At 63.3% G+C, this 20759-nt stretch overlaps 2 protein-coding genes across 3 annotated transcripts in view; one reads left to right on the plus strand and one right to left on the minus strand.

Moving 5' to 3' along the window:
* The window catches only part of THRA (thyroid hormone receptor alpha), a 48678-nt gene extending 40094 nt beyond the window's left edge, over positions 1 to 8584 (plus strand). For both annotated transcript variants that reach the window (XM_037886837.2, XM_043536993.1), the window contains one exon: positions 670 to 8584. In XM_037886837.2, the coding sequence (XP_037742765.1) occupies positions 670 to 920 (251 nt within the window). In that variant the 3' untranslated portion in view covers positions 921 to 8584. The remainder of the gene's footprint in view (positions 1 to 669) is intronic.
* Positions 8585 to 9612: 1028 nt separating this feature from the next.
* NR1D1 (nuclear receptor subfamily 1 group D member 1) lies at positions 9613 to 20239 on the minus strand. Its single transcript, XM_037886835.2, is given in 9 exon segments — positions 9613 to 10032; positions 10279 to 10489; positions 10978 to 11163; positions 11536 to 11601; positions 11603 to 12153; positions 12725 to 12869; positions 13920 to 14008; positions 14386 to 14718; positions 20056 to 20239. Coding segments are annotated over 9 exon segments (1812 nt in total). The 5' UTR covers positions 20087 to 20239; the 3' UTR covers positions 9613 to 9832.
* Positions 20240 to 20759: the final 520 nt, after the last annotated feature.

Here is a 20759-nt window from a genome sequence, read left to right on the forward strand (position 1 = left end):
CGGCCGCCCCCTCACCCACTGGGCCCTGCTGCTGGGGAGGGATATTCCCATCATGCACCAGGCCACATGGCCGATGCTGCCCATGGGGCTGGGGGGCGGTTCCTTCCTCCCCTTGTGAGCTCAGCTGAGATCTCCATGGCCTGCCCCCGCCCCCCATCAGCTTCCCTTGCTGGGGTCCCCACGCTGCGGGGACGCACCAGCTCAGCGTCTGTAGGGAGGGTGAAGCTCCCGCTGCTGGTGCCCGCTAAGAGCGCCAGGGGAGAGGCCCAGGGCGCAGGAGACAAAGTCCCCGGTGCAGCCAGTGAGCCGGAGCCGTTGCTCAGGTATCAGAGAGAGCTGGAGACGGACAGCTTGTGGTGGGGCCAGGTGCCTGGCTAGATGGGGGTAGGGAGGGGTAGATAGCGGGTAGTTGTGGAGATGAACGGAGAAAGGAGCATCTGTGGGGTGGAGATACAGGGGTAATGATGGGACTGAATAGCCAGATGGGTAGGTAGGTAGATGGGGAGGTGGTTGGGGGGGGCAGAGGGGAAGAGGTGGGGAGGGAGGGGTGATAGAGGGGGCGCGGTGGGGGGGTTAGCTAGCGGTAGGCACAGAGGGCAGCTGCGGGGCTCGACCCTCGGGCGGAGGCTGCGTTGCCCCCTGACGCCCGCCCGCCCGTCCCGCCCGCAGACCGCACCGGGCTGTTGCGGGTGGAGAAGATCGAGAAGTGCCAGGAGACCTACCTGCTGGCGTTCGAACACTACATCAACTATCGCAAACACAACATTCCCCACTTCTGGCCCAAGCTGCTGATGAAGGTGACCGACCTGCGCATGATCGGAGCCTGCCACGCCAGCCGCTTCCTGCACATGAAGGTGGAGTGCCCCACCGAGCTGTTCCCACCCCTCTTCCTCGAGGTCTTTGAGGATCAGGAAGTCTAGGGCGGGGGGAGGGGAGGGGGCCAGGGGGCGGGGCCAGGACTCGGGCGAGAGCCCCGCCCCCAGCCCCTCCTGGACACGTTTTACTTGGTTCTTTTTCGTTTTGGTTTGTTTTTCTAAATATTGCGCGTGGGTGTCAACCGGCAGTGCCGCCCCCCGCCCTCCCCCCCCCCCCCGTGGAGGGGGTGGGACCATGGGGGCGGGGCTGCTGTCGGGGTGGGGGGAGGGGCAAAACTTTTCAAAAACCACACAAAACATGGGCTTGGCTTGGGGGGAGTTGGATTTGGAGTAGCAGGGGAGGATAAGTGGAACCTGGATCTCCTTTCCTCTGAACCCCTCAGTTATGGGGGTGTTGGGGGGATGGATACGTAGCCCTGATTTCTACCCAACTGCAGGACAAACCCCCCCACACACAGTATTCTCCGTCCCATCACCTCCCTGACACTGGGCTCAGCTGGCACCTCACGGCTCCCCCCCAAATAAACCTCTCTCGTTCCACGGACTTTATGAATTTTGTTTGTTTGCACAGGACAGTCCCAGACGTCAGAGCGTTTGTTTCCTTTATTATTTCCTTAGGTGATTTTGTTTTTGTTCTTTTTAGCATTTATTCCCTCCCTGAGAGGCTAAAATATTAACTAACTGCACTTTGAGAAGAGAAAAGCTATTAAATTATTAGCGGGGAGAACCTGGGCGCAGGAAGAGGGGTTGAGGCTAGGAGGGGTGGAGGTGTTCAGGCCACGGAGCCGAGCATGAATGACAAATGCACTTTTTTTTATTAAAAGACAAAACTCCAGCGGGAAATCGCTGGCTAGATTCCCAGGGGTGCCTCGATTTCCCATCGAACTACAGGGCGCGAAGCCAGGGTGCCAGCTGAACCCCATGCCAGGGTTGCAGGGTTGGACCAGTGGAGAATGTCAGCTCCCTGCCACACTGGAGAATCGGGGCTCCGAGGTTGGGCTGTCAGGTCCCTTGCCCTCTTCCCGCCCCCCCCCCCAAAAACCCGCCACTTCAGCCCATCTACCTCTTAGGCTGGATGGGGCAGGCAGGTCTGTCCTGACACCCCAATCCCCCCAGCACACCCACCTCTCCCCCAGTGCAAGCGCCTGCCGAGGGCTGTAGTTCCGACACTTTCCCGAAGGCGAGGCAGTCATGGGCAAGGGAGAGGGGCTTCAGCCCGCAGGGGTTGGGGGCTGTGCTGGGGGCGGGAGGGGTGATAAGAGCTGGTCAAAAAAATTGGCTTTAAACAATCTCTCGCAGGACAATTTGGTTTTCCTTTGAGCCATTTTTTTATGCAGAGTCTGCTCCCCGCGGAAAGTTTTGATGCTTCGTTGACGGAACAAACACTAGAAAACTTAGAGCTGAATTCGGACTTGTGCCGCCGTGCCTCCTGGGAGTTGTGGTTTGGGGGCCTCGAGCTCCCATTCATCTCTATGGGATGGACTCTCTGGTCAGACTCCATCTCCCATGATGCACTATGGCCAGAGGCTCCCATGGGCCCCCCTGCCCAAGAACAGTCACTGGGGCATCATGGGGGATGGAGTCCAGCCCAAGAAACCAGCCCCTGGAGGAGAATGGGAGCGTGAGGCATCTGACCTACAACTCCCATCAGGCAGCACGGTGCCATTTTGCATGGAAATATTGCGGTTTTCAATATTTTGCCAAAAAGTCATAATTTTCTGTGGGGAAGTTTGCCTCTTTTCTGACCAGCTCTGCCTGGGTGGCTCCCCCCCTGCGCAGGTCCCTGCCCCTCTAGTGGCCTGTCTGACTCTGATGCCCCCAGGGCAGGGAACATCTGCTCATCACCTCTGATAACGTGCCCCCGGGAGAACCCCTTGCTCAGCAAGGGGCCGGCGAGGACCATCCGCTGAGCCCCACCCACGCCGCTCCCCATGGGGCCCATGCCCGCCCTTAGCACGCGCTTTCCACGGGACGGCCCCCTCCCCGCCACCGCTCGCTGCACTAACGCCCTCAGTTGTCTGCCCTGTATTGGCCTGCAGCATGTGCTCTCCTGTCCCCCCAGCTAGGCCGTCCCAGCCAGCACTGCCATCCCAGTGCCTAGCTCTCCTCACCACCTCAAAGCCTTGATTCTCCAGGACGCAGGGGCGCGCTGGGGGAGGAGGGATTGGGGAGCCCTGGAAAATGGCACTTATTGGGCACAGGGGCTGGGAGTCCCCCTTTCTAGGCACGTGGGGGAGCTAGGGACAGGCCAAGCCAGGGCAGCTCCGTTGTACTGGGCCCGGAGTCGCTTTTTGGTTGTCTACGCGCCCGCTCGACATCCTGATCCCTCTCCTGCCACCGCCACCCCAATTCCTCCAACAGCCAGGCCCCGTGGTCACCAGGATGGGCCCTGCACACTCCCTGCTGTGCCCGGGGATCCCCCTCGCCCACCGTCACCCTTCATGTCCCCAGCCCGGGGCCCACCTGCACTGGGAAAGCACGAGGCATAGGAGACGCGGCAGGCGTGTTTAGACCCGGCTCAGCCCTGGGGTGCCACCCACGCGTCTCCGATCACAGCTCGGCCGGGCCCCGCGTGTTTAACCCTGCATTGGCCGATGCGGCTTCCCCAGCACAGGCGAGTTCACGGCACCGCCTGTCGGGGACTGCACCCGAGGCACTGGAATAACCCACCCCCGCAGCCTGACAGCAGCCATGGGGGGGCGCCGGCACGACCCATCCTTAAAGCTGAACCAGCAGAACTGAGCCTCTGCCGCGAGCGCGAGACGCGGCGCTTGTAACAAGGAGCTGCCTGTCCCTCTGCACTTAGCCAGCCCCGTGGGCTGTGGGCCGCCCGGCTCTTCAGTTTCTCCTCCGCTGCTTTTCCCTTTTCTTTCTCTTAAAGCGGGGCCGGGGGGGGAACAGTCACTGGGGAATTTAAAAGGCCAGGGGGCAGATCTAAGGCCCCAAGGGCGTCAGACTTTCTGGACTTTTCAATTTCACTCCTTGTGCGGAGAAGCTGCACTCACTTACCCCTGCCTGTAGGGGGCACTTACTGGTAGTCAGCCACGCTTTGACCCCCCCCCCCCCCCCCCCCCCCACGCACCCCCGTTTCCCCAGCTGTCTGTCCGCAAACCCCCGGCCGATGATTTGCGCCTTGTATTTGTATCTATCCATCTATATCAATATCCAGTGGCGGGAGTTCGTTTTTAAGCTGTTCCTTACCCGTTTTAGGGCGTGAATTTTCTTTTTCTTACCTCAGTCGAGAGGCCAACGGGGGGGGGGGGGGGGGGCTGCTCCACGGCGCGGGGGATCGGCTTATTCTGAATGTACCGTTTAAGGTTCAGGTCTGGGTGAGGAGAGCCACCACAGGGTTAACGCCGCTCCGATTTAAGCTAATATATATATATATATATATATATATAATTATATAATTATATATATAAATTTTTTTAATTAAAAAAAATCTTTTTACGGGTTATTTTACAAAAAAAAAACCACACACCTTTTGTTGTTGGTTGGTTGGTTGGTTTGATCTGCCGTAAAGCTTGGTGTGCTGGCCAGGGGCCCAGCCACCGCCGTGAACCCGGACGCGGGGGGCCTAGGCCGAGGAGCTGTCCCATTAGCGTTGTGACCAGGGCGCAGGAGCCAGCGGCAGCCATGGAAGGAGTTGATTCTTTGGCGGGGAGAGAGGTTTTTGGAGCCCCCTTTGTAGCCTTGCCTGTTGCAGTATATTCCCAGAGCAACCTGTGTTTGGGAGAGGTGGAGACGTGAGGGCCCGGCACCCACAAAGGGCCCAGGTTTTCAAACAATCTCGGCACCCAGCGTCGCAGGATCCGTGGAAAACCTGGGCCCAGGGGTGGGTGCCGCATGCTTGGAGACGTGGCCCATTCTGTACAATATAGGAGGACGTTTCCCCATCAGATATTCTGGCTTTCTGTAATCGGTCCTACCCTGCCCGGGATGGTGTGAGCTGCAGTATCCCGGCCCGTTACTCAGCGTTGCCAGCTCTCCTCCCATTGGTTGATGCTTTTTGTAAAGCCCCAGCTCCCGGCGTCATGGGGTTAGGGGAAAACTTCAGCTTTCATTTAAAAAAAGAAAAAGGTTTTTCTCTGGGGTGGTTGCGGAGAAAAGCTAGAAACCAGGAAGTGAGAGCAGCTTGGAGGGCAGGGAAAGGGACCCAAATTGGATGAGTTAATAAAACAGCTCCGGTTTGAATGCCTGGGGCTGGCAATTGGCTTCAGAACCCGGCAGTCTCTTCCCCGCCTGGCAGCACTCCAGCTTGGCACCAAGTGGCTGGCGACGGCCACAGCATCTTCAGCTGTTCCTGGTCTGTGCCGGAGGAAGGGGGCTAAAAATGGGTCAAATTGGGGGTGGTTCTGATTTCTGCAAACCCCAGGCGAAAGGCTGGTTCTAATCCAAACCCCCAGTGTGGGGGGAGGTGGTTCTGATTCTGGGGCCTCTCTATAAACCCGTGGAGATGCTGGGACTCCTGCAAGCTCTCCTGGCCCTCCCAGGCTCCCCTCCTCCCCCGGGTTAAAGCTGCAGCCCAGGAGCCCTGATTGTTCCCCAGCAGGAACGCTGTGGGGGGCAGCTCCAATAGTGACTGTCCCCCCACCCCATTGTCTGATCACAGGATTACACATGGTGTCCCCCCCCATCACACCGCCCAGGGTGGGCGCTGCTCCCCAGTCCCTGCCACGCTCTGCAGCCGCTCGCTCCAGGCGGGCTCCAGCATCAGGCAGGTCAGTTCAGAGACAGCGGGGCTGCTGAGTTGGGGGTGGGCTGTGACCTCGTCTCTCTGCACTATTGGTGCAAAATGTCTTAAGCTCCTAGGAACACTGTGAAGTCCCCGTCCTGAGGAAACACGCTGCCCTGCTTACCTCCGCTCTGCTGAGCAGCTTGTCTAGGAAATAGGGTTTGGGGCAGGGGCGGGACGGACGTCAGGAAGCTTCAGCCTCCCCTGCCCCCCAGTCCTGCTGGTTGCTTTGGTCTCTGAGGGAGGGGAGGGGGATCCGGGTGTTTGACCAGGTCCCTGGCCACCGGCAGTGCCAGCTGGCAGGGCCTTCAGCCAAGCCTGATGCCCAAACACTAATGCGCAGAGCTGGAGGGGCCTGGCTGCCCACAGGTGGCTGGCGAGGAAGGTTCTAAATTCGTCCCCCTTGCCCCTCACCTGGCATGAGACCCCCTCAGCTGGCCCCTCCCCTTGCTAGCCTGGCACAGGACTGGGGCACAGTTTTGGCCCGGTTCTGCAGCCTGACCCTGCCGGAGGTGGTGCCGAAGACCCAGGGGACGGGGGAGCTGTCATCCCCTCTGCTCAGGGAAACGGCACCCAGACCCGGAGGGGGGCAGGCGGCAGGGCCTTGTCAGGGTCCTGCTCACGGTGGTGGAAGGGCTGGGCCAGTGGCCTGGTCCCTATTGCAAACCCTGGGGCGGGGGTGTGCACTTGTATTGGTCTGTGTGTGTGTTTGCACGTGTGGTGTGCATGTCTGTGTTTGCATGTGTGCCCGTGTCTCTGTGCGCATACACTTGCGTCTGTGAGTCTGCGTGTGCGCTAGTCTGTGTACGCGCGTGTGCAAGCATGGGTGTGTGTGTGCCCAGGTCTGGACACGTGTGTCTGATTGCACATGCATCTGACTGATCACCTGACGCGCTCGCTGCCCAGCGCCATTTCTTCTCTTCTCCTCGCAGCTTTCCCGGGCGCCCAGTCAGCTGCTCCAGCCCCTCCACCACTCAGACACCTGCTGTGGCCTGCTCCCCTTGGCAAAGGCCGTGCCCCTCTGCCTTGGCCAGCCAGAGGGGCACTGCTGGGCTGGCGTCCAGCCTCACTCTCCTGGGGGGCTCGGGTGTGCGAGGCTTGCGGGTGTGAGCAGGTCTGTGTATGCACTGGTGGGTGCTGCGTGCTGTAGCGTGTGCTACACCTACATATCCCTGCACCCCCGCTGAGACCCTCAGCCCCGGGGCTCAGCCGGGCCCACCAGGAGCTATGCAGCACCCAGCATTAGAAGGGGGCAGTGGGGGGAGTCCCCTGGAGGACAGGCATCCCCTGCCCTGTCCCCGGGGGGGGGGGCTCACCCCCCAGAGAGAGCCCAGCAGCCACAAAACTGAGCCCCACTCTGCCTCCTGCGGGGCCAAGCCCTTTGCTGGCCCTGGAGGGAGGGGAGGTGCTTAGCCCCAGCTTGGGGGTGAGGGAGCTAAGACCCTCCAAGCGGGGTCAGGGAAGCTCCTTGCGGGTGCAGAGAGGAAGATCAGTGACCATCTCCCAGGCCCCTCCCGGTTATGCGGGCAGCGCTCTGCCCCCATGCATGCCCCCTCAGGAGCTGGGCCCCAGTCCCCCTGGACAGCCAGCCTGGTGGGGGGGGGCTCGGCCTGGGGGGGTACATCAGCTAAAACCACCCCCACCCCAACAACCTCCCTTCTTCCCACCATTGCAAAGGGGCAGGGAGTCTGCAGGAGCCTTCAGACAAATCCATTCCCCGGGGGGGGCTTCCAGGCCAACCCCTCCCCCCGGGCAAGGTGTGACACCCCCCCATTCCTGGGGAGGGGGCCTCAGGCATTCAGGGCTCAGACATGAGGGGGGGAGGTGCGTTGAGGGGGGGCAGGGTGGCGCTGGGGGAGGTGGCTTGTCTTGTGTAAAGCGCCCCCAGCACTGGGGGCCACGACTTCACTCCTGGGGGATGGGGGGGTTCAGTGCCAGCCCCCTGTGCGTGCGCACACCCCCCCGGGCGCGCACACCCCCCGGGCACATGCGCTGGCGTGCACACACACACACGGGACACGCGCACATGCACCCTCTGCCAATGGGGCCGGGCCTGGCTGGGCCCCACCCTTGCGTGACACCCCAGGTTTGTGGCTGGGGTCCGTGCTGCCTCCTGCTGGCTGTGGCCGGGTCTAGCCGTTCCCCCGGGGTGGCTCCGGGTCATGTCTGTTGGTCTCCGTTGCAGTTGCATTATCCAGTGTCACTATCTCCCCTCTGTCTCTGCTCCCAGGGCCCCCCCCCAGCTCAGCCACGCAGTGGGCAGACTGTGGCATGAACACCCCCTGGCCCTCCCCCCCGACTCCCTGCTTGGGACTGAGGGCTGACCCCCAGGGGGGACCCTATTTATGCCAGAGGCAGCCTGTGCCCCCTGCCGCCATGTTCCCACATCCTCCCCGTCAGTATTTGGTCACCAAGCCCATACCTCCTAGCTTCTGGAGCTGGTACCTCCCCCCCCACACCCACTAGCACTGCAGGGGGTTGTGGGGGGGGGAATGGGAGGGGAGCAACTTCAAATCCAGCCCATCTCTAGAGACCGTGAGCTCGCTTGGCGCTTTTGGGGGGGGTGGGGGGGTCCTTCCCTGCTGTGTCCAGTCATTGGGGGGGCCTCCCCCCCAGCCCATGTACTATGCATTGTGGCTCCCGCCCCGCGGCGGTGTGGAAGGGTAGTGGCAGGAGTTACTGAATGTATGTTTGGGTCTCGGTGCATTGGGGGGAACGGGGGCTGGGGCGGGGCAGGGAGGTGAGACCACCCTCCTTCCCCTCCCACGTATCCCCCCATGCCCCACGAGGGAGGGGGCCGGGCGGCAGAGAGCTGCTGCTGTACATGACAATCACAGTGTCTGTGACGTGCGATTTTAAACCCTTTGTGTTTTTGGTCAGGATTTTAAAGAAAGATATTTTTATGGTAATTGTTGCTGGTCTATTTTACTATATATTTATGTAATAAATATATGATGAAAAACAACCAACCCCACCCCCACCGCCCCGCTGGCCTCTGATTTCTGGGCCCAGCCGGGAGGGCAGGGGTGGGCGCCCCATCACCCCAGGAGGCTGCAGAATGTGGGGTGAGCGTTGGGGGGGCAGGGCTGTGGGGCACTGCCCCTCCCCCAGAGGGATACCTGAGCCAAACTGGGGCCGGGGGGAGTTTCTAGCCTGGTGCTATGGGTCATGGGGGCACTGCAGCTTGCCCTGGGGGCAGCAGTCACCTGGCAAAACAGGCCTGCACTGCTGGGGCGTATGGGGGGCGGGCAGGGGCGCATCTGTGCATTTAGAGCAACGCTTCGGTGCTGGGCCACCCCAACGCCGCGCCCCACCCCGACTGCAGCTCTGCCTTTGGCCGCGGGGATGGACGCACAAACACCTGAGGGTGCAGCCAGACCCCCTCCCTCTGTGCATCTGCCCATACACCCCCAGGGATCCCCTGAGGAAACCAGAGCCCAGGCTGAAGCCAGAGTCCTCCCCAGCACGTGGCATGAGCTGGGTCCGGGGCTACCGTGAGGCGGGGGGGGTAGAGGCAGGATAACCTTCCCCCCGCAGCCACTCAGCGTGCCCCATGACCCGAGGGACAGGAATGGTGGCTGGGGCACGCTGCAGCAGCCAGCCACATGCCCTGGGCTGGGGTTCAAGGTGCTGAAGCCGACGGCTGGGGCGAGGCCGGTGCCTAGGCTGGCGTCGCTGCTGGGCCCCCCCGGGAAACTCCCCAGCTCGGCGAGCCACTTGCCCAAGGGCTTGCAGCACGTTTGCTGGTGCAGCTGGGAACAGAGCCCAGGAGTCCCAGCTCCCGCCCCACTCTGGCCCCCGGCCCTCCCAGCCCTGCAGCTAAAGGCCAGGAGTCCTGGCCCCCGGTGGCTCCCCCACACCTATCCCCTTCCCATAGGGAGCAGAACCCAGGCATCCAGCTCCCCCCTCCCCCTTCACAGCGAGCAGCGGCAGGGGTGCCCTCGCCGCAGGACAGGAGCAGCGGCCCGGCTCGCTCACGAAGGGACGGTCCAGGCCATGGCGTTGGTTTCAATATATTATTTCCCGTGTGGCTCAGACAGAGCTGGGCTCCAGCCCTCCACGGGGGGCAGCAGCAACAGAGAACATGACTCCAATATACACAGATCACTATTTACAGGGGTCGGCCGCCCCAGGGGGCTCTGTCCTGGCTGCCTTGTCAGCAGCAAGAGAGTCTGGTGGGTTTCTCTGCGGAGGGTCCCGGGGCGGGAGGGCGGGGGAAGCCCTACTGGGCGTCGATGCGGAAGGAGAGCAGCTTCTCCGAATGCATGTTGTTCAGGGTGCGCAGGTCGGGCAGCTTGAGCAGCAGCTTGGTGAAGCGCGAGGTCTCCGTGGGGTGGTTCTTGAGGATCAGCGTGCGCAGGGCGCGGATCAGGGTCTCCTGCAGCTGCTCCACTGAGGCCGTGTTCTCCATGCCGGAGCGGTCTGTCCCGCGGGGGGGAAAACGCACCGTGAGCCGGGGAGAGACCAGCAGCAGCCCACGGCCCAGCTTCCCCTGCCTCCCCTGACGCACCAGATCTCCCGCCTGGGATCGCAGCCGCCTGGTTCCGTTCAGATCTTCGCTTCCAGATCCCCCTCCCCTGCCAGCTCCCCCAGATCCCTGACCCTGGATGCAGGCAGCGGGCGCCCGGGTCCCCTGCCCTGTGGCTCAGCCGGGGGCTCGTGACCCACCTGCCGAGACCAGCACGACGGCGGTGAAGAGACCCAGCTCCTCCTCGGTGAGCTCCAGGGAGCCGAGCTTCTCGCTGAACTCGAACATGGAGCTGAGCAGGTCGCCCATGCCCATCCCCCACAGCTCCCCCAGGCTGTAGGTCGTCCGGCTCATAAACATCACCGTCTGCTCCTTCACGTTGAACAGGGGGGCGAACCGCACCATCAGCACCTGGCGCGGGGAGACGAGAGCGGTGACGGCCTGGCCCATGCGCCCTGCCAGGCACGGGGCTCCCAGCGGCCGGGCAGGGCCGAGGACCAGGCACCTGCGATCGGAGGGGGCAGAACCAAGGGCACGGCGGCCATGGAGAACGGACAGCAGGTGCCCCAGCACAGACCCGGCAAGGCGTCGCTGCCCTCCTGGGGTGCCGGAGGGGTGGCCACAGGAACCAACGCCCAGTGGGGCTGCCCCCTCCCCTAAGGAGAGGGACCCATTACAGGAGATTGGTTTGGGGCGGGGGCAGAGATGGAGGGAGCAGCTCTCGCCCAGTAACTGGCTTTGGGGGAGGCCCCAGGGCTCTGGTTTCATGCTTTGAAACAGGCGCCCCTGCAGCCCAGCCACTGCTAACGACCGCAGGGCAGTGCCCCCGGGGGGGGCCCGGTGAGCGGAGAGCTGCCGCCGAGGACAGCTGGCAGGAGAAGCGAAGGCCCCAGACCTACCTCGAAGGTGCCGGCTTTGAGAAGGGCCACTTGGTCGTGCTGCGACAGGTCCTTGAAGCCCGGTATGTGCTTGGCAAACTCCACCACCTCCCGGACGGCGGGCGTGAAGCTCAGCGAGAAATCCTCCCAGATCTCCTGGACGGTGTGGCCGCTCCTGCCGTGCGGGTGCGCGTTCATGGGGCATGCCTGGGTGGGGGGGGAGCGACCTCAGACGCGGCGCGAGAGGGCCGGTCCCCAGCCCCAGACAGCCCCCTTCCCTGGACCGGGGCCACTGCACCAGATCCCAGTGACTGGGACCCAGCAGGAGCCGATCCCTGCAAAACTCCTCTCCCTCTTTAACAGAGACAAAACCCCGCGACTCTGGGGCCTTAATGCCACATCCCCCTCTGCCCCCCACCAAGGCGGCCTCAGCTCCACACTGCCAGGGACGGGACCGGCTCTGATGTTCTGGCCTCAGAGACCAGACGATTACTAGTGATTAGAGGTTAAAAATACCCTGAGGCATGGGGGGGGGCCGCATCCCAGTTGGAAATACCCTCGTGGGGCTCTGGCACTCACCAGCAGGATGTCCTTGGTGCCCCTTTCCCATGGGCCTGCCGGGGTCTCGGCTTCCTCGGCCAAGGAGGGGTAGCCGGGGGGGGCACAGCCTATGGCTGTTCGTGTTGTTCTGGGGGCAGGCGCTGGGGGAGCTGGAGTGCCAGGCGGGGAAGCGGGAGGCGTCGGGGTGGGGCAAGTTGTTGTTGTTGTGGCGATAGAGGCTGTTGCCCTGGTAGCCGTTGGCACAGCGGCGGTTCTCCCAGTTGCGGGCGTTGTTGTCGCAGGGCCGGGGCAAGGGCAGCGCCGTGCCCAGCTTGTCGTGGGCGTAGATGAAGATCTCCTTGTGCGCCTTGGTCACCTGCGAGATGACGTCGTCCATGGCCTCCGTGGGGCTGGGGGAGCGGGGGGGCGTCAGCTGCTGGGGGAACTGAGAGAAGCAGGGCTGCTGCTGCAGTGGGGAGGCGGGGAGCTGGGGCTGATGGCACGGCAGTGGGTTGGCAGGCTGGGGGTGCCCCAGCGGGGAGCCCTCCGGCGGGCACTGCCCGCTCAGCTGGTTGTTGGCCATGTTGTTCATGGCACTCTGCATCTCCGCCAGCATCCGCTGCTTCTCACGCTTGGGGATGCGCCCGAAGCGCACGGCTGCAGAAACGGGGGGGGGATGGAGATTAGCATACGGGGGGGCCCAGACACCAGCAGATGCCCCCCACCCTCCACAGCTGCGCTGAGCGACCCAGGCACCTCCAGACCACCACGCACCCCACGGCAGCAGGCAGGGGCAGGGCAAGCTGATCTCCCCTCCCCAATCCACTCCCCCTCATAGCCACTGGCACACGCCCTGGCCTAACGGCAGCATCTCAGAGAGCCAGGAGCTCCCAACCCAGCTGCGGAACCAACCCAACCCAGTGTCCCTGGGGCCAGCCACACGCCCAGTAAAACAGGGGAATCAACAGTGACCTCCCAGCTGGCAGCGCGGGCCCTTTGGAGCAGGGGTTTCATGGATGTGCAGCACCTGGCGCAACGGGACCCCGACCCCTGACCGCAGCCTCTCAGCACCACGAATAAAGGGGTGTGGAAGATGTGTTATTTGAACAGTGCGTAGAAGCCAGACACTGCTCGGGGCATGCCATTATGGAAGGGGGAGGGGAGGGCACCACAGTGCCGGGGGGAGCCTGCCCTGCCTCCCCCCACACCACGCCAGGCAGGAACTCACCGTCCCGGGACATGCCGACTGACAGACATTTCTTGAAGCGGCACTGCTGGCACCGGTTCCGGTTGATCCGGATGATGGAGCAGTTCTCATTTTTCAGGCACTTTTTGTATTGGATGTTTTGCTGAATGCTGCGTCGGAAGAAACCCTGAGACAGAAAGAGAGAGAGACAGGGTGAGACATGGGGAGGCAGAGCCAGGCAGTCTCAAACAGCGAGGAAGGCGGACGATAGAAAACATTGTGGGATGCAAGGCCCTGACCCCGTGATGGAGCTCTGCCCCGTGGGCTGGCCACACGCTCCTCCAGGCTGACCTGCCCCTGGCGTTTGTATTTGAGAAATTGTTTGCAGCCAGCAGAAATGACAAAGCTCAAGGGAAAAAAATCCAGACAATTGTTTCCTTCAGCTGAAGCTACCTTCAAAGCCAGGTTTACTATAAACAAGCCAAGTGCTGCCCGGTCGGGTCGCCAGAGCCCTGCCTAGAATTCCCAAGGAGCCGCCATTTCCATCCCACACCCCCGATCATTGTCCTGACCCAGGAACAATGATCGTTCGGGACCGAGCGTTGGCATGCTCCAGCAGTGAACGTTTCTGGTCAGTCACAGCTGTTGGCGAGTTACGCAGGAGCCAACGACAGGATCGTTCTCCCCCAACAGTGCCGAAAACCACCAACGTTCTGGGAGAAAGCAAGCGCCTGACGCTAAACACCCAACACGGGCTGTTTTCTGGGCCCCGCCGAGGACGGGGGGCGGGAAGAAGAAGATGAAGCCAAGTTTGAAGGGAGGCGACAGAAGTTCGAGGATAAAAATAACCAAAATAAATCCCGTGAAAGCTCAGTGACTGGACATTTTCACCAGTGGCTTGTGACTTTAAGGCATCTCCAGTCGGACTCCCAAACAGGCCAGACGGTATTGTGAAACTCTGGCCACTGCAGGGCCCCCGCAATCATTAGCCACTTGGGAATAGTTAGGCCTTGTCTGGAGAGGTGTGACGTTGCCAGCCATGCCTGAGTCCCTTGGCTGGCTGGAGGGGCAGACGGGGGGTAATACATTAACAAGGCGCTAGGACACTGGTCCCACCTCCCTCCCCAGATTGAGCCACTCGGGCTGGATCAGCAGGAGCCCCCGGCAGTGCTCCTGGCTCTGCAGGAACCCCCTGTCGCCACAGCTCCCCCTGCCCTGCCCTGTCCCGCCCCCTTACCTTGCAGCCCTCGCAGGCATGGACCCCATAGTGGAAGCCTGAGGCGACATCTCCACACACTTTGCAAAGCAGAACCATCCCGTTCAGCTCTGGGAGGGGAAAAAGACACCCAGGTGAGAGGCTGCTGCGCCCAGCCCCGCCCAGGAGCCAGCCCCTGGGGGCAGCCAGGCCGTCTCCCTTCCTGCGTGGCGGGCCGCTGTCCTGGCGCAGGTCTAGCTGCCGTGCCCACCACTGCTCAGACGGGGGTGCTCTCAGGGGCACGGCATCCCCAGCAGGTATGTGGCCTGCCATGCTGGGGAGGGCAGGGGGTCCAGAGAGCACCCACCTGCAAGGACAGACTGATCGAGGGGAAACAGCCAGGGATAGAGGGCACCGCATGTACCCCAGTGCCCACCCACAGCTACCACTCCCAGTCCTTCCCAGGGGTCTCCCCACACCCTGTGCCCACCCCACCTCCAGCACTCACTGGTGATGTTGCTGGTGGTCTTGCTGGGAGAGACGCGCCTCCCGTCGTCCATGGCGACCTGCAGGCCCCCGGGGGAGGTCCCGGAGGAGCTGTACGAGGAGGACGACGAGGAGGACGAGGAGGAAGGGGAGCCATCCTCCCGCGAGCCCTGCAGCCCAGCGCCGTAGGGCCGCGAGTCGTGGGTCAGGGAGCCGGTGGGCGAGGGCGGGAAGTAGGAGGGGAAGGCCTGCGAGCCGGACTGGAAGCTGCCGTTGGAGCTGTCGCTGCACAGGGAGACGGGGCTGGTGCGGCTGGGCGAGGAGCCGCTGGAGCCGATGTAGCTGATCACGCCGCCTGGGGAGACAGAGCGAGAGGCTGAGACCAGGGCCAGGCCGCCCCCTCGAGGTGAGTGCTGGGGGGGCCTCCCCAGACGAGACGGCTCAGGGTGGGGGTGAGAGGAATGGGACACGGGGCCTTTCCCATCGAGGGGGCACCAGCTTCAATCCAGCCCAGCTGTGAGCAAACGCTGCCCCCGCCTGACAGCTGTTCGGTGGCCCATGTGTGAAATGAGTTGGGCAGGTCTCTGGGACAGGTAATCACAGCACAGCAAAGGGAGGGCGAGGCGAGATTTCTACACCCCTGTCTGTGCCACCCCTGCTCTGGACCTGCCTTCCCCCCTGGGGGGCCAGTCCCCAGCAATAACACCCCTCCTGTCTCACACACAGACCCCCATGGAGAGAGTCAGGCATGGGGAGGCCAAGGGGTTTGAACCCCGGAGCGAGTCAATGGCAGATAAAGCCCAGCTGGCCTCGCCCTCCCGCCTACTGACCCGGCACCAGACAGCCAGGGGCCAGCCCTGCCTCCCAGGAGACTGGGGATTTCGCCCCGGGGTGGCTGAGACTGGCCCCGACGGCGCTTGGGTGAGGGGCACGGTGGGGGGGACTGGAATCCAGTAGCACCATGACAGACAGAGCAGCTGGACTGCTGCTGGGGGCATCCGTTCCCCTGCAGGGCTCTCCCTGGCCACAACTCTACTGAGCCTTGGCCTGTCTAGTGTTAACCCCCCCCCCCGCCCCCAGGGTGCACCCTGGATCCCCCCCCCCCGTCTCTGTGCGAGGGAAGCCCCTGCCCACAGGTTCAGCCTGCCAGGTCCCTTAGCTGCAGCTCCCCTCTCTGCACTGCGGAGGCTGCAGTCGCGCACAGGTAGAAAGACACAGCATTGCAGCAGGCAGGCCAAGGACAGGCAGGGCAGCAGCGCGGGTGGGGGGAGCAGCCAGGGGAGACGGGGAGCACCGGAAACACAGCCCCTCCCCTCAGGGATTGCGCTCTTCCTAAGCCTCAGTCAATGACACACCTAGAAAAACAGCACTTGACGTCTGGGCTAGTGGGTGTGCGCAGGGCGCTGTACGGGGGGGGGATGTCTGAGTGCAGGAGGGGGTACGTGGGGCGTGCATACATGCGGGGCTGTATATGCATGGAGTATGTACGTGTGTGTGTCCATCTGTCCATTCACGCCCCCAGCCCCACCTCCTCTCCTACACATCCCCCCGCCCCTGAAGAGCTGGCTACCCTCTCCGGGCCCTTCCAGGCAGCCAGGTTTGCAGGCACCGCCGGTGATTTGCAATTACACACGTCTGCCATGGCTTCCTCCTCGCCTTTCTCCCCCACTTCTTTCCTCTTGGAGCTTTGAAATGCTCCAGCTGCTGCTGACCTACATCTGCGGGCTGGGGAGGGAGGCTCAGCTGGGCCCCCAGGCACACAAGGGAAGGGTTTGAAGCACTGGGGCAGGCAGGCGGCCAAGGGACCAGATCTTGGGCACCGGGAGCTCGGCCAAGGGGGCCTTGGGAGGCAGGGATGGGAGCAGGTGTCACAGCCAGCAGCAGTGGGGGAACGGGGGAGGCTACCGGGGGAACTGGGGAAAACCCAAACCGCTTAAGAGGAAAAACAACAATGATGAGGCAGCGGGACTCCGTGCCCAGCGCCTGCCAAGCCCTAAATACTGTGGAGGCCAGGAAGCCTCCTGCAAAAACACAATCATCCTTGCGAAACAGACCACAAACAAGCAGGGAGGATCACGTGTGCGATCTGCTTCTGCACCAGGTCTCATCCCTGTTCGTCACTATTCCCTCCAGCCCAACAACTGCTGCTCCTGACCCTAGGAAAGCAGCCAAGGCCCAGGTCTGGATCACTAAACTCTTCTCTCATCCGCCCGGGAAGGCTTCCGAGCCACCTGCATACACGGCATCTGCATGAGAGAGGCTAATGCCAGGGGTTAAGTCACTGAACGCTCACCGGGGAAACGTTTTCTTAGCTGCTGTTAAAAGGCCGGCAGCCCGAGGTGAGGCCAGCGGGTTTTAAAGCCAGCAGGCTGGATCTGCCCCTCAGCTGGTGTCAGTGGGTATGAAAGTCAAGGTATGCCAATCTGCACCCGGCCCAACCCTAGGGAGAAAACTGACTCCTGCCAGGTGCTGAGGAGATAATGCAGCCAGCCCCTCTCCCTACAACACAAGGGGCAAAGAGTCCTGTTCCCTGCTGCACCCGGACACACACCTCTGCACCTTGCTGCGTCTTGGTACGTAGGAAGAGAAGGAGAAATTGGATCAAGGGAGAGATCATGTCTCCTGCCAGGATTTTTCCAATGGGAACAGAGCTACCAAGAGCTATAAACAGAGAACGCGGGAGGAAAACCAGAGCCCCCTGTCAACTGCATTGAGACTCCTCGGCACTGGTCCCTCCTTCGATGCCAGCAAGGTGGAAAATCAATTGGCTTTTTTTAAATGAGGTGTAATCGGGAAGGCTTTGAATTCAGTAAGGGAACAGGGCGGAGTGGGGAATCCCGGCTGAGCTAGAGGGTGCTGTGTGTATGCAGGGACAAGCAATGTCTGCTACGCCAGCCGCCAATCCCTCCCCTCGCTCCAATCATTCTCAAGCTGCAGCGTCAGCTTTGCTGCATTTGTTTCCTTGTCTTTAAATAGCACAGATTGGGAAACAGAGCTCTGGAAGTAGGTCACAAAACCCCAACCGCTTCGCTCACCACGCCCAAAAGCCAGCTCTCCCCAGGCTGCCTCCAGCCTCGGGAAGGGCTCTGCAGACGAGACTGGTACCTGTCCAAGGGGGCTTGTGGGAGGCACATAGGGCGCGTGTGAGCGGTGAGCCCTGAAATCTCACTGCCCGCCCAGGCTGCAGGACTGCTGAGGACACCAGCCTCCTGCAGAGGAGTCAGGAGCACCTCGACACGTGGCCAGCGCTGTTCTCACGCACGCTGTCCGACAGGGCCATGTGTCCCTCCCCCCGCAGAGCACAGCTGGTACACACACCCGCAGCAGGTAATGCTGGGCAGTGAGTCCCTAGTCAGACAGTCATCATCTGGGGTGACAGTCACCATGGCAACCGCTTTGCCCTCCAACTTTTATTCAGCCCTGTGTTTGTGGAGCAAAACTCCCTCCCAGAGACCCGTTTGGGGGCAGCACATGGAGCCAGGCTATAGGGCAGAGAGTAAGGAGCATGCAGGGCTCATGATCCTAGCCTAGGACTTCAGAGACCCAGGTTCAATTCCCTGCTCTCCCAGACTTATGTGTAACCTTGAGCAAGTCCCTTAACCTCTCTGTGCCAGAGCCCATCCCTACGCTAGGAAAACTAGCCCTGACCTGCCCCCCAGCAGACCTACATCTAAGAGTGTGAGGCTAGTGATGGGAGCCAGATAGGAGAGGGGGATGTGTGGGGGACAGACAGACAGACCCCATGAGGAGCCAGCACCCCATGAGATGGGAGAGGCACAGCCTTGAGAGAGCAACCAGGGCTCTAGGGCAGGTCATGGGCCTTGGGGTAGCCCTAAGGTGGCAGGGGGGACCTGTGGATTGGCTGGGTCAGACCAATGGTCCATCTACCCCAGCGTCCTGTCCGCCAACAGCGGCCAACGCCATGTGCTTCAGAGGGAATGAACAAACAGGCAATCATCAAGCGATCCATCCCGTGGTGTCCAGTCCCAGCTTCTGGCAGTCAGAGGAACACCCAGAGCGTGGGGCTGCGTCCCTGACGACCCTGACTAATAGCCATTGACGGATCTGTCCCCCTGGGAACTTATCTAGTTCTTATTTCAAGCCTGTCATACCTTTGGCCTTCACAACATCCCAGGACTCAGCTGGGGGTCGGCTCAGCCTGGGGGGGCAGGGGCTAGGCCAGGGGTCCTGCTGGAGGGGGCGGGGCTCATCCTGGGGGGGCAGGGGCTAGGCCAGGGGTCCTGGTGGGGGGGGGCTCAGGCCTGGGGGGGCAGGGGCTAGGCCAGGGGTCCTGGTGGGGGGGGGCTCAGGCCTGGGGGGCTGGGGGGACACGTGCTAGGCCGGGGGGGGTCCTGCTGGGGGGGACAGGGTCTGGGCCGGGGGGGGTCCTGCTGGGGGGGGGGGGCTCAGCCCGCCGGAGGTCCCGACTCCCGGGCTCTCCCCGGCTCTGGCGGCCTCACGTCCCCGCTCCACGTGTCCTGGCCGCACGTGGCTACTCCGCCCCCAGGCCCTGCCCATCACGCGTTGCTCCGCCCCCGCCGCGCTATTGGCCGCCGCTCGTTACCCCGGCGATGGCGTCACCGCCCCGCGCGGCTGCTTCCTTTTACTTTGAAAAGGGCGGGGAGACGAAGCGCCAGGCTTCCTGGTGTGACGTCACGGGAGCCCACGGGGCGGGGCCTGCGGGGGAGGCGACCAATGGGAGGGGGCGGGGCGGGGCGGGGAAGGGAGGAAAACAAAGTCCGCACGTGGCAGTGCCAGGGAGGGGGACACGTGAGGCAGGGGGAGCCCCGGGGGGAGGGGCCGGGGGGGGCTGCAGCCTTGGGAGGGGTGACAAGGGAGCGCCGGGGGGGGCCGCAGCCCTGGGACGGGGGGGCAAAGAGGGGCCGGGATGCCACCCCAGGGAAAAGTGGGGACCAACTCAGCCCCCTCCACTGGGGTCAAGGGAGCTGGCTGCGGCAGGGAAGCCAGCAGCGGCCACCTGGCCCCTTCCGAAGTGGGGGCGATGGGTGACCCCACTGACCCCCCCCCCGTCCAGCCAGCACCCGCCGGGCCGGAGCCGGGCATGGGGGGGGGTCACCCCTAACACCAGAGCAGCGAGAAAGCCGGAGCTGCTCCCTGCTCGGATAAACCCTGGCCCCAGACCGGGGGGGGCTGCGCTGCTGCCCGTGGCCGGGGTCCCAGGGAGCGAGCCGGGGGCTCCCTCCTACCCCCGTCCCCATCCAATACACGGCGACGGTAGCTTGGGAACCCGAACCCCCTCCTGCTCCTCACCCAGCGGGGGCCCGGGGCTCCCAATCCGCTAGCCCCAGAGAGCTCAGACCGAGCCCCTCCCACTCCCCCACCAGAGCCGCCCCGGGGAGCGTGGGAACCCCCGCAGCCGCGCGCCCCCAGCTCCCCCACCGCCGGGGGACCCCAGAGCGCCCCGGGGTGGGCAGACCGGGTCTCCACCCCCAACACCCCGCACAAGTGGGGGGGGGGGCTCTGAGCACCGGCTAGGAAGGAGCAGAGACGTGGGGGGGGGGAGCGGTGCCCTCACACCCTGCAGGCAGGAGGAACCAGTGGGGCTGGCCGGGGCGCCCACACGCTGCACGGGGGGGGGGGGCACCATCACCCCTACTTCGGAGGGGCCACGCTGGGCTCGGGGGGGGGCAGCGGGGAGACGGGGAACAAGCCGATCTGAAGGGCAAATCACCTGTGTTGTTGTTGGGGTCCAGAGCTGCCATCCTTGGGGGCGCGCGGGCATCCAAGCCTGGCTCAGAAACTCCCTTCCCGGGAGCAAGGGACGCCCCGGGGCCGGCGCTCGGGCTGGGGCTTCGCCCCTCTGCAGAGCTGGGCACCGGCAGGACAGGAGCTCGGCGCGCCGCTGCCTCTCCCGGCGCTGCGCTGCTCCCCCTCTGCCCGGGCTCCGGCGCCAGCCCCTTTGCCTGGGACCCGCCGCAGCTGCGCAGTCCCCGGCACGCGGCTCCGGAGCATCCACCATGTGATTCCCGGGGAGCGCCTCGTGCCCCAGTGACACACTTTCGGCGAGCGGCGGGCGCGTGCAGCAGGCGGCCAGGGCGCGTGCCCGGCCCGGTGGCTGGCGGGACTTGTAGTTCCCGGGGCCCTGCCCGCGAGCCCTGGGGCGTGCGGGAGCCCGTGCGGCGGGAGCAGGGGAATTCCTGGGGAGCGACTCCGCTTCCTGCGGCTTCAAAGCCTGAGGGCTCAGACGTGGCGTGCACGCAGCCCCCCCCCCGTCACTCCCCCCGGCTCAGCCGTCCAAATAGCCCCCCCCGACTCGGGTAGTTTAGGGGGCACCCCGACCCCCCCACTGTGTTGCGAAATGCACAGTGACAAGCCGGAGGAGATGGAGCCTCAACTTGCAATTGACCAGCCTGCTCTGGTGGAATGCAAAAGAAA

This window comes from Chelonia mydas, chromosome 27 (assembly GCF_015237465.2).
Source record: "Chelonia mydas isolate rCheMyd1 chromosome 27, rCheMyd1.pri.v2, whole genome shotgun sequence".
NCBI classification, from domain to species: Eukaryota; Metazoa; Chordata; order Testudines; family Cheloniidae; genus Chelonia; species Chelonia mydas.